Source organism: Mandrillus leucophaeus, unplaced genomic scaffold (assembly GCF_000951045.1).
Source record: "Mandrillus leucophaeus isolate KB7577 unplaced genomic scaffold, Mleu.le_1.0 Scaffold100, whole genome shotgun sequence".
NCBI classification, from domain to species: domain Eukaryota; kingdom Metazoa; phylum Chordata; class Mammalia; order Primates; family Cercopithecidae; genus Mandrillus; species Mandrillus leucophaeus.
Window position 1 is genome coordinate 757,658 of NW_012098099.1, and position 13,264 is coordinate 770,921.

At 41.1% G+C, this 13,264-nt stretch overlaps 1 protein-coding gene across 2 annotated transcripts in view; it reads right to left on the minus strand.

The window, feature by feature from the left end:
• POU6F2 (POU class 6 homeobox 2) overlaps positions 1–13,264 on the minus strand; it is a 500,852-nt gene that overhangs the window by 142,924 nt on the left and 344,664 nt on the right. For both annotated transcript variants that reach the window (XM_011972725.1, XM_011972721.1), the window contains exon 6: positions 2,713–3,074. In XM_011972725.1, coding sequence (XP_011828115.1) covers positions 2,713–3,074 — 362 coding nt within the window. The remainder of the gene's footprint in view (positions 1–2,712; positions 3,075–13,264) is intronic.

A 13,264-nucleotide genomic window follows, 5' to 3' on the forward strand; every position in this document is an offset into this window, starting at 1 on the left:
GGATAGCATTAGGAGATATACCTAATGTAAATGACGAGTTAATGGGTACAGCACACCAACATGGCACATGTATACATATGTAACAAACCTGCACGTTGTACACATGTACCCTAGAACTTAAAGTATAAAAATAAAAAAAAAAATGACCTCACCCAAATATACCACACCACCTACTTACACTTACTTTTTTCTAAAGATATGGGAGCATCCGCACAGTTTTAGAAATAATTGTTGTCTTCTAAAGTTTTGTTTTTAAAGCAAAAAACCTAATTGACTGGCTTTCCCTGGTAATCTACATTGCATAGTTATAAACTAATATCTCTCCAGCAGATTTTTGAATAATGTAAAAAGATAAAGCCCACATGAAAACAAAAGATTGTAAAATGAAATTTAGGCTACCATGTATGAATTTAGTTGATCTTTATTCCCTTCAGACAAAAACACTTTATAAAGATCATTACTTTGGACAGTTAAATATCTTTGCAATTCCTTTTAAACAGTTTTCTTTTTAAAAAGTTTAAACATTCCATGTTCCACAAACTCAAAAAGCCTGCAGCTAGTGTAAAAATTTTTTTAAACCAAAAAATTCTCCATTTCCTTTATACATGCCTGTAGTAAAGGAAAAAAGTCCTTTTATGCCTACCGACACAGATTTATTCAAAATTAGTTCTGTATCTGCTCAGTAATGTTAAAAAAAAAAAATTGTACCAGGTCACTCATTTGGCAGTCATCTGTTAGATCCACAGAAGTTAGAGTAACAGTTCCTCTATATTTAAATGTACTCTAAACATATTTATTAAGTTTATAAATTAAAACTTCAACAATGAAAAATTAGAATATTCTCTTAGTGTTCCAAAGAAAGAAATGTAGCTCTGAGCCTTCATTTGTTGTAAAAACAAAACAAAATAAAACAGCCCTGGGATTTCCATGAGAAACTGTTAGGAGAACTTTTGGAAATTCTCCTAAGTTTATTTTCCTAAGGCTGAGTGGTCACTTCATCTAAAGTCCTGTCAACAGTCATTCAACAGGGCTTGTCTTCACTGGGATCTCACGGGCTGGTAAGAGATTTATAAAACACTGACAGTGTTCAGGGAAGGCCGAGGTCCACAGAGCTCAAAACTTTCACCTAATAGGAAGGAATATTGGACTATATAGGACAACTGGGGATACACCTAAGCAATTTCATTCCTCAAGGAAGGGCAATATTTTTCTTTGGTAATTTTACCTATTTTGGTGCCTGGGATAGAGAAATTAGATGGTATGTAGGTACATCTAATGTAAGTGTTCTTAAAAAGCATTAAATTCATTTTTTGGAATAATAAAGTTGAATCCCAAATGCTGCCAACATTAAGGTTTCTGTAATCATGCTTTTTTTGGTAAATTTGATAACATCTGCTCTCTCGGTAGCTGTCAAGTGGACAACGAAGAAGTTTTTGGCTCATGTTCATTTTAGTCTTGTGTCAAAGGTGTTATGTCGTCTCATCATCGTAAGATTTGTACAAATACATCTTGAAACTCCACTCATGTAAACGTTCAAATTGAAAGTAGCCCTGGCCCAAGTGCCCAGAAAACCACAATGACTCATCTCTCCGAAATGTGTTCATTTCTAGGAATGCTTCGGGCCAGCACTGAGAATCCAAATTGAAAGAGACAAAGCTGGGGAGAGCCGGACTGACTGAGGTTCATGCCCACCACTATGGCAGGGGGATGAGATGGCATTTGAAACAGGTCCACAGGCTGCTCACTCTGTTGGACTTTGTCACAGTACTACAAATACACGAAGTCATCTGAAATCTCACAGGGAAAAATGTCATTGTGCAAGTCAAAGAATGGATGGCTTGGCTGAGTTATTAATTTCTGGATCTGATATGATGACATCACAGTCATTATGTTTTGAAACTAATTTATTTAAAGACACCTAAGTTAAAAATGGTTTTCTGAAGTTTAAAGTCATATATATATATATATATAAAATTTACGAATGCACCTACCATTCCTTCTTAATAGGTAGGTTATAGATGAGCTCTTATGATTAGCCTGAAATATCTATTTATGACGCCCTCAGCCTCACAGTAATAAAGTAAGCCTATAGAAGTTTTATTCCTTTATAAAGATGCATATTGGTTGAGGCTCTTGGCATGAATTTAGAGTACTTGTTAGTCTGTGGAGTAATGGTTGGAATCTGGGACATAAGACTGGGCTAAATTTCTTTGCCCTTCTAACCCCAGAGAGTCTTTAGAAAAATAGAAACAAAAGAGCACAAAGTACTTAAGGTGAGACACTGTTGTATTCATAATATAGAGAAATAACCACCATGCCTCATGGACAGTAGATGCAGTTCTCCACGGGGCTACAAAACTGTGCTAGTAATAATTTTAATTGGATGCTATCTTTGCTGCCTTCAAAAAGTATCATAAAATGGAATTATTACAGGCTCCAAGTGCACTTATAGTGCTGGCCTCTCACAGAAGGAAACAGATAACATTTATCCTTTGGAGGGCAACAGAAATGGGCTTCTATTTGTTTCGTTTACATGCATCCCCAGTTGCCTTCTAGTTGCTTCTTCTTCCCTATGTCTAAGAGATCAATTTGAATTAGACGCTGCAGAACTGGATGCTAAGTTTTGCTGGCCCTCTGCCTTTGGGGATGGCACCACCCCATGGAAAGGTCCTTGGTGCTCCTGGGGGCGGATGGGAAGCACGGGGAGCATACCTGTAGAGGATTGGGTGGCGTGAGCGGTGAAGGCAGGCCATGTCCTGGAGACTGACTGGGTTTCTGCGGGGGGCTGGAACTCTGCTGGGTTGGAGATGGTTGGTTCTGGTTCTGGGGGTGGGAGTGGGGTTGGTGCTGCTGGGGCTGAGGTGCCTGTTGCAGCTGAGATGTAGGAGCTGGCGGCTGCTGAGAGGCGGGTGGTGGCTGCTGGGGTGGGGTGGGCTGTGACGGCTGCTGCTGGGACTGCGAGGGCGCCTGCGGGGCTGGCTGCGGGTGCTGGTTGGTTGACGGGGGAGGCTGCTGCTGCTGCTGCTGGAGCTGGAGCTGGAGCTGCTGGAGCTGGGAGTTCAGGGATGAGGTAGCTACAAGGAGAGAAAGCAAATGTGGAGTGAGATAACATGACAAAGTGTCTTGCTGGGTCTTGACAGCCTGTCCAGTGCAAGTGGAGGAGGGTTTCCTTTAGAAAATTGTTGTCCTCCGCCCCCTGAAGCTCTTTGGTATTTAAGAGGGTTGTGAGGCACTGGGAGAACTAAGGTCACTTCTGGGGAAAGTTTAGTATTTTGGGAGGACCAGCATATAACACATCAGGCATTACTTTAAAAGGTGGTGAACAATGCAAGCCAAAGGTGTGTGGTAGGAATGGAGATTGTTTTTTAATTACTTTCTCTTTCTCTTCCTTTCCATACTGCATGGGAGATACACTCATGCTTTCAAGATTTCATTTAGATTTTTGAAGTCCAACCAGTTTAGTTGTTTTGGTAAGTGTTTGACTGGAGTTAAGAACAAAAAACCAAATTGTTTCATCCATGATCAATATCATTAATGGTATCATTTTCACTTGCTACTTCAGACCTCCACCCAGTTGCTTAGACGTCTTAGTGTCAAATTTCTAACTTTTTTTTTTTTTAATTCAAAAGTAGTACATGCTTCTCCATTTTGCAGGGTCAAAAGCATGAGTCTGATTTTTTTTTGCCTACTTATTAAAGAGAGAGAATCCCTAAACTGGAAGGATGATAGCAGGCGACTGTGAACCAAATAGTGTGGGGATTAGACATCAGCACCTAAGGACAGGACAGCACCTAAGGACTGAGGGAATGAAATCATCTTTTAGGATCTTGTTATGAGAAAGGTAGAGTAGTGGGAGAAGGTGTCTTAGCACAGAGCATGCAAAATTTGTTCTCACATGCTCATGCAGCACTGAACAATTTCTGCAGCAGGAAGCTAGTTAGTTTGACCTAAGAATGGTCTAGAGAAATTTATGGCTAAAAACCAAGTTCACTGTCTTTTTTGTCTAAATCTCAATCTAAAAGCTTTCTAACAAGTCCATGAACAAATAAATATATAAGGATCAATGTCAAACCCACAGGCCTTAAACGAATGTGTAGCTGTATTGATGAAATGACGATGCGACCATTCCCAGGGATATCAGATACCAATTCTGTGATCTCACATACAACGTAGGGCTTCCAACTTGGTCCAGTTGGGATAGCAAGTCCTCACTGGGCCATTAAACTACTTTAGGTCTGTGCAAGCAGTCCAGTGTGTGGCCTGCCTTGCGTGTAGAGCCAGGGTGCTCTGGGGCTTGTGATGTGATCTTAGAGATAGAGGTGGCATGGGGGAGGCCTGGAAAGTATCCCAGCATCATCCTGTTTATTAGACCTTTTAGAGAAAGGCCTGCTTTTGCCATTTCCCCCTTTCTTCTGTTGTACAAAATCACATTTTATCAAAGATCTGGGAGCCCCACTCAATTCTGACACCCCCAGATCTTCTGCAGTCTGGAGGATCCTGGGGCAGTGGAGCCTGATCTCTCCTTCTGGTGGAGTTCCAGACTTCAGGGACCTGATTGCCTCTGGCCTCCTGCCTGATTCAAATCAAGCCTAACCTGATGTCTTTCAGGTGGGGGCACATATGTCAATGCTTATTTCCATGGTTGACTTAAATACCATACTGTTTCATTTTGGTTAGAAAAGCATTTATCTAAATCAGCATTTAGAAACAGGAAAGTCTGGGAATATTGGCAGATAGATATTGGCAGACGGGTAGGTGCAGCAGACCCTAACCTACTAATGAGCCCTGGGCCCAAATATGTCTCCCTTCCTCCATGTCCGTAAGTTCATATTGCTTGGATATTTGTTTTCCATAACAGCAGCTTGACTGGAAAGGCATAAACCTAAGTCTTTGAGTTACATAAACTAATTTGACATCTGCAAGCAAAAAATAACAGAATAAAATATGTTCAGGTATGTACCAGATGCAAAGGAAAGCAGGAGGGGTATATATGAATGTAACTTGGGTCTACAAAACACCAAAGCCACCTGCACACTAACAAGAAAATGAGAGTTAAAAAATGTGAAAACATGGTGCCTTGAAGTGGCTCATTGCATTAAGTGTAGTGAAATATGGACATCGAAGAATGAGAAAATAAGATGAATAAAGTTAGGAAGGTTCAAGGATGTATTAATATTTGAACTACAAAGAATGTTTGCAGATAAAATGATGCTTGTTGGGGTAAAATTCTGACCCTAAGCAGGGAAGGTTAAAGACTTTACTTTCTTCCCTGGTATTTATGCCCTTTTATGATGGTTTCCTCTCTGTCTTGTTACTATACATGACATAGGCCAATGTTAAATGTAAAATTTACAGAAACTGCAGCTATGAAAGGCAAAGGGATGCACGGAAATACATTATGAAAATTTAAAAATTTAAAATTTTGAAAAAGAAATACAAAACAAAACGTCATCAAACCAAATTTCCTAGAGAGAAGAGAGAGTTACGGCAAAGCCGGTGTCTTGAAACTTCCCAGATAAATAATTTAATAAGACATAGGAGTAGCCAAGAATCCTGCATTTCTCAACTTGTTCAGTTTCTATATATTAGCTGTAAATTGTAAACAATTTCTCATATTGAATTTTTGTTAAAAGTTTCCTCAGTGAACCCCTACACATAAATGGAGCCACATCATCAGAGGTATCAGAATTATGTCGGATGGGATTTACACAAGGAAAGTCAAAAGCACTTGAAAAGCAAGTCCGTGGAAGATTCTGGAAAAATACGAAAGTGTCCTATACTTGGCAATGTACAGAAAGCCAAATGGTGCTCAAATGCTAAAGGAAGTAGGATTTCTAGCAACATCCTAACCTACTTTATGCCAAATATAAGATCATACTATTATAATCACTCTAGTCGGTATCTCCACTTCAGCATTTACTTGGACTTCTCAGGCTCAGGCAAATGTGGGCATGACTGGCAAACTGGTGGATTGGGTGTGAGAGCCTATTAGGAAGGAGCACAGCCATTACTCACTGCTGTTCACGCACCTCTGGGTATTTCTGGGAGCTGGAGTAGCCTCACCCGGCTATGTTTACAGAGGGCAGAAAACCCATGCTAACGAGAAAGGAAGAAGCAGGGCTTATCACTGAAAGTAACCAGGAATCCTGGAAAGAAGCCTTGTGGTAATGCTTATCCAAACCCATCCTCATCCCAGTCCCCGCAGTGCCAACCTGGTCCTAAGGAAAGAAAACACCAAGGAAAAACAAAAAGAGTAACCTTGAAAATATGACACTAAGCGAAAGAAGCCAGACAGCCTTGGCCACATTCCATTTATATGAAATGTCCAGAATAAGTGAATCCATAGAGACAGAAGGCAGAGGAGTGGATGCCAGGCTCTGAAGGTGGAAGGGATGGGGAGGAGCTGCCAATGAGTGTGAGTTTCCTTTTAAGGTAAAGAAATAGTTCTGAAACTAGACAGTGGAAATGGTTGGACAGCATTGAAAATATACTTAATGTCACTGAGTCGTACACTTAGTTAATAGTTAAAATAGAAGATTTAATAAAGTGGTAAATAAAGTGGCAAGTTGTATGTGATGTGTATCTTACTACAAGAAAAGAGCTGTTTATATTCACACACTGGGGACCAAGTTACATTGCCTTGGGAAGCCACGGGGCAAGAGCATAATTCTCCTCTGCTCTTCATGGTTTTATGGTCCTGAGGGGTCAGGGCAGCCACCAGCAAGGGCTGTCCTGGTGGAGCCACAGGAGAGACTTGGCCAGGATGCCAGCACAGGGAGAGGCACAGGTTAGGCAGGGCAGGGCGTTGGGAACTGTGGACTCATTTTTAAGTGCACACAAGACCCCACCCCAGTGGCTTTGAGAAATGCTGGGGAAGACTCAGAAGCTGGACACTGCGCAGACAGAGGACAGCCAAGGAAACTTGGGTTAAAAGTAAGACAGTGCTTCCTAGTTTGAAGATACTTTCATTTACCTTCAAGACAACTATATGGATAGATGGTGTTATTGCCATGTTATACATATAGAACTCAGTCTTAGAAAGGTTAAGTGATCCTCCCAAGTTTACACAGCCAGTGAATACCCTTGGCACTTCCCCAAACCTCTTACATCACGGGATTGTTTGTGATGATGAGGCAACCTATTTTCTCCTAAGGGTTTGATCAAAGATGACTGCTCACGTTCAGAAAGATGCCCTCCAAGGCTGCGCTTGTGAGAAGAGGTGGCTCAGGTATCTCATTATTGAGCCTAAATTGAAGGGTCTGCTCGTTCAGCTCCTGGGAAAGTGTACAGTTGTACCTCAGTCCTACTGCAGGCAAATCATTTGTTTTAAGCCTGCTGATGAGAAATGTCAATGTGTGTTTTCAAGATAAAGAAGCTAATTTGAGTATGAGGCACGAGTTATTATAAGGAACAGAGAAACATGGCTGGGGGAAGTATGGTGGTTGCAGGAAGGGAGGTGAGAGGTATGAATGGAAAGGAGGTGGAGAAGGGCCATGGTACATGTTATTCACACCACTAGTTTACCTTGATGGTAAGAAAATGCTTCCTCCATGCTTAAGACATAGGGCGGCAGCAGCACTGTGCTCAGGGTTGGTGCCAGTTTAAGGAAAATAAGTAGGCATCAGCTTACTTTGTCCACAGAACTCTGTGACATGTTGTCTCTAGAGTATCCCCAGGGTGGCATCTAAGAGTTCTCCAGCTGGATTTGTCCCTAACTGGGGGAAGCAACTCCCAGATCAGCCCCAGTTGTAAAGAATCAATGGGCCCATGGAAAAACCTGTGTTCCCTGATGTAGCCTTTGCCTCCCTAACTCTGTATTTATTGTGTGCATTTGCTCTCCACTAAGGTCTCTAGAAGAAGAAAAAACAGGAATCTTGAACAACCCAAAAGGAGGAATCTGAGTTAGTAAATGGAACATCCACACATGCCCATTAGGTAAGAATGCCTCAGGGAGCTGAACCAAGATTGCAAATCAGAAACCCTTTCTGGTGTCCTCAGTTAGGGCATCCCTAGCCTGCACCTGCAGATGGAAGTTTTGCAAAGTTGATGGGAAAAGGTAGATGGCTGGGGACTGGGGATTTTGAAAAAGTGTAGAAGGTGAAAACTTGTTAGGAGGTCTGCCTTTATTCTCTTTTTTGTTAATCTTTCAAATTTTGGATTCAGGAAGTACATTTGCATGTTTGTTAAGTCAATTGTGTATAATAGTGGTAATTTGGCTTCTAATGTACCCATTCCTCAAATATTGAACATTGTACCCCAGAGGTAATTTTTCAACTGTCACCTGCCTCCAATCCTCCCCGTTTTGGAGTCCTCAGTGTCTAATTTCTATTTTTATGCTCACGTGTACCCAGAACTCTGCCTTTATTCTTGGCAACAACGCCCGAAACAAGCAAAGTCAATTCTGCCCCAGAGATTATGATGTGTGACCATCTCACATATGGTCAGTGTTATCAGCTCTAGAAGTATTGCTACACATGTCCTTAATCTGCCTTTTTACTTCTTTTGCATTTAAGGTGGAGATCTAAGTGTCTCTTGAGATGTCAGGGGAAAATAAAGAAATAAATTCTTCCAATGAAAACATCCCTACACATTTCCTCGTATTGTCTGAGCCACCCAAGCTTCTTTCTTAGGTTGATTGTTTCTGCCAACTCTAGCAGCCTATCTCAAATTGTGGACCAGAATCACCAGGGGAGCTTGTTAGGAAATTAGATTCCAGAGAGTAGGGCAAAATCTGCATTCTAAAGACCTACCTTAGGGGATTTCGAGCCGTTACCCTTGGGGCTCCTAGCAGTCCTACAGGGAGCTGCAGCAAATGCGGAGAGTGCGACTTTTCCCTTGACTTTCAACCAGACCAGCTTGCAAACGTGGCTCCCCAACACTGAGACTATTTTTATTTTTATTTTTATTTTGAGACAAAGTCTCACTCTGTCACCCAGGCTGGAGTGCAGTGGCACAATCTTGGCTCACTGCAACTTCCGCCTCCCGAGTTCAAGCGATTCTCCTGCCTCAGCCTCCCGAGTAGCTGGGAATACAGGCACGTGCCACCATGCAAGGATTTTTTTTGTAATTTTGGTAGAGATGGGGTTTCACTATGTTAGCCAGGATGGTCTCAATCTCCTGACCTCATGATCTGCCCGCCTCAGCCTCCCAAAGTGCTGGGATTATATGTGTGAGCCACCACGCCCGGTCTGAGACTATTTCTTTTAAACAAATTTTTCTGCCATTGGAAAAAAAAAATTAAAACAAGATTGTTGTTTCAATTTGATCATTGCTAGAAAGAAAAGAAATAGACATCTGGAAATAACCCAATGTTCTTTAGTGCCTTTTGTTTTGGAAATTAGGGCAATTCACCAACCACTACCGCCTTTGTTGACATTTTAGGGCACACTCTTACTGGAATGTTTTAGGACATGTTAAGTCTGAGACGTAACATTAGCTTTTAGATGCCTCATTAAATAGGAAAGATAAGAAGCGAAGGATGAGTGCTCCCTGTAAAGCAGAATGAAGAAGCTATGCAGGACTACCCCAGGAGAGCTGCACCTGCTCAGCAAACTGTTGGGGGCGGGGGCTAAGGACTCAAAAGAGATGGCAAGTGCCCCATGAGTCCCAGGGGATGCTTGCTGAGGTCTGTTTAGGGAACAGCTGACTTCCCCACTATTTCCATCTGCAGAATAACCCCACCTAGGCCTAAAATCTCAAAAAAGTAAGAGAAAGAAATTGAGAAACCATTCTAATGTGGATGTGGGCACCCCAAAGTAAAGTGCTTCTCCTCTCACCCTAAAAAAGCCAGTCAGCCTACAATCTCACCCCAAAACACTGAGCTCTCCATTGTGTTTCCCAGTCCTTCCAGATGTCTACTGAGTGCCAACCAAGATGAAAGAAAAACAATCCACACCTAGACAATTTCCCCATGAAACTGCAGGACACCAAAGATAAAGATCTTTTAAAATCCAAAAAGAAATGCAATTCAAAACCAGAGTGAGGCCGGGCGCGGTGGCTCATGCCTGTAATCCCAGCACTCTGAGAGGCCGAGGCAGCCAGATCACTTCAGGTCAGGAGTTCGAGACTAGCCTGGCCAACATGGTGAAACCCCGTCTCTACTAAAAAATATACAAAAATTAGCCGGGCGTGGTGGCATGTGCCTGTAGTCCCAGCTACTCAGGAGGCTGAGGCAGGAGAATCGCTTGGACCCAGGAGGTGGAGGTTGCAGTGAGCCGAGATCATGCCACTGCACCGCAGCCTGAGTGACAGAGCGAGACTCCGTTTCAAAACAACAACAACAACAACAACAACACAAAACCAGAGTGAGATACCACCTCACTCCGTCAAAATGGTTATTATCTAAAAGAAAACAAGCGTTGGTGAGGATGTGAAGAGGGAACACTTATATACTATTGGTGGGATTACAAACTAAGACAGCCTTTGTGGAGAACAGTATAGAGGTTCCTCAAAAAGTCTAAAATGGAACTACTATATGATCTAGCAATCCCGCTATTAGGTATATATACAACGACAATGAAATCAATATAATCAAAGAGACATCTGTACCCCCATGTTTACTGCAGCACTATTCACAATAGCCAAGATATGGAATCAACCTAAGTGTCCAGCAACTGTGAATGGATAAAGAAAATGTGGTACATATACACCATGGAATACTGTTTAGCCATAAAATGAATGAAATTCTGTCATTGGTGGCAACATAAAAGAACCTGGAGGACATTACGCTAAGTGAAATAAACCAGACACAAAGAGACAAATACCACATGATCTCACTCATACGTGGCATCTAAAAAAGAAAAGCCATAGAAGCAGAGAGTAGAACAGTGGTTACCAGAGAGTGGGGAAGGGTCAGGGGAGGAGAGGCAAAGCTTGGTCAATGGGTACAGACTTAAAATTAGATAGGAGGAGTAAGTTCTGGTGTTCTGTTGCACAGTAGGGTGACTATGGGTAACAGTAAGATATTGTACATTACAAAGTACCTAGAAGAGAAAACGATAAATACACGAAATAATGAATACAACATAGATATGCATGGAAATATCAAATGGTAACCTATAAATGTGTACAATTTCAATGTCAACTAAAATAAATACCTTAATTGAAAGTAAAATGTGGTGTGATTTTGAGCACTTGGTGGAGTATGAAAGGATGATGCACTTGGATGTTTTCTTTGAGTAGCACTAAAATCCACACTGAGAGGAACACCTGATCACTGCATATTTTTTTGGCTCTGCAGGAAATAATAAGGTAGCTATATTAAAGTCAAGAGTGTTTACTGACTTGCAATTTTTAACAATAATAAAGCATGAAAGATTTCACAAGAACACAAAAGCTATCATCTTTGACTATGTGGAAGGGAAAACTTGGTGGGAGGGAGGAGGGAAAAGGAGGATGGGGCACTACAAGGAGAGTAAAGACATGGCTCTGTAGATGACAGAACAAATAGAGACTTAAATATGCTACTTAAAATTATACAGTTAACTAAAAATAATGCTATGCTTCTCTTCAGAGCAGGGAGATAAAGACAGTGAGAGATGTAAGTGAACTAAACCCTCATACTCCATAGCAGAAAATGAACAGATGATACAACAAGTTAATAAAAGACAGAGATAAATTGAAAGTCTTTGGAAATATGGAGGTAAACTCAGAAAGCCTAAAACCTGAAATGGTTAAATGTGATTCCCCCGGGGAGTAATCCTGAGGGTGGAGAGGAGGATGGCTGAGAACTTAGCATGTTTTCAGAAGCCTTCCGGATTGAATTGATTTTTAACCACATGCATGTATCACACTGACAAAAAATTTAAACAAAAATTAGTTTCAAAACTATGGCTACATTTTATATGATAACAGCAAATTGCTATATTTTAGGCACTGTTTTAAGCATTTGACATTAATCTCTTCATTGGTTTTTTCAACAACCTTATAAAGTAAGACACCTAAATCAGACTTTCTCAGATGCAGACCCTGATCTAAGGATTTGAGCGCAAATGATTTAAAGAAGGGCTCTCAGGAAAAACCAGGAGAGGAGCGAGGACACCAGGATGAGAGGGCAAGAAGCCAAGCAAAGGCAGGATTTCAGGGCAAGTCCCAGCCTCATCCTGATTCCAGGGAGCTCTGAAGCATAAATGACACCTTGGGGTTTATCCTGCTTCACAGGGTCCATCTATTCCCTCGACTCCTCCCAACACCAGTGAGTCACTGATTCCAGCTGGGGACTGGGCATAAACTCCAAAACATTTTGACTTTCCATAAGGGGGAAGCGACTTCCGTGCCTAAGAATCAAATAACTTCTAAGAATCAAAGTATATATATATATTATATATATTTACAATATTATATACTATACAATTATATTTTATACATATTTACAATGTTATATATAATATATATATTACACCAAGCCATGTTAAAGACACAGATGGCTTCCCATTTATTTGCTGCTTATAGTCTCACAGTGATATGAGCAATTATACACATGGGATAAAATAATATTGGGACACTGGTTATTTCATCTCTTCTGCATGGACTAGACATTGTTTCTGTCTAGTATATCTAAATATCCTTGAATTGGTGAAGGTTTTAACATATTGACAGAAACTAAATGTCTATCAGACGAAGGTTAGTCATTACTGGAAGTACAGAAAGATGGCATCAGAGAAGCCAATTCTGCGGTTGGAGTGATGGTCAGAGGCCATGCCCTATCTGGTCCAACTGGCAGGCATATCCCACTGTGTAGACACATGTGGCCATTATATCTCTGAACAAATTGACGTGTCAAGTCCTGTATTTATACTCATCTTGTAACCTTCTGACAAGATAAGGATTTTCATGGAATCGTCCTTTATAAGCAGAGAAGGTGTTGACCAAAGGGCAATAATATTAGTGCCCCTTGACAATTATATTTCTCTTTGTAAATTAAAACGGGCATTCTGGTTTTATAATCTATCTTCTTCAGTTTGAGTCAGCATTGTGATATTCTGATCCAGCCTAGGACACTAATTAAATTGAGTTTGTTGCCCTAGACTGAGATCTAGACCCTATACAGGACCAAATTCATCTTTGGCTCCACTGATGATACCAACTGTGGCATGAACCTTCTTTTGAAAAGTCAACAATGGACATTTGTTCCTGATAGATGAAGAAATATTCCCTAGGACTATTCCATAGGATGCTAGTTCCCACATATGCTCCGTGAAAAAAAAGTATCCAATGGCCACAAAAATTATTTTGGAGATACTGGATGTTTCATCCTATTTTTGGA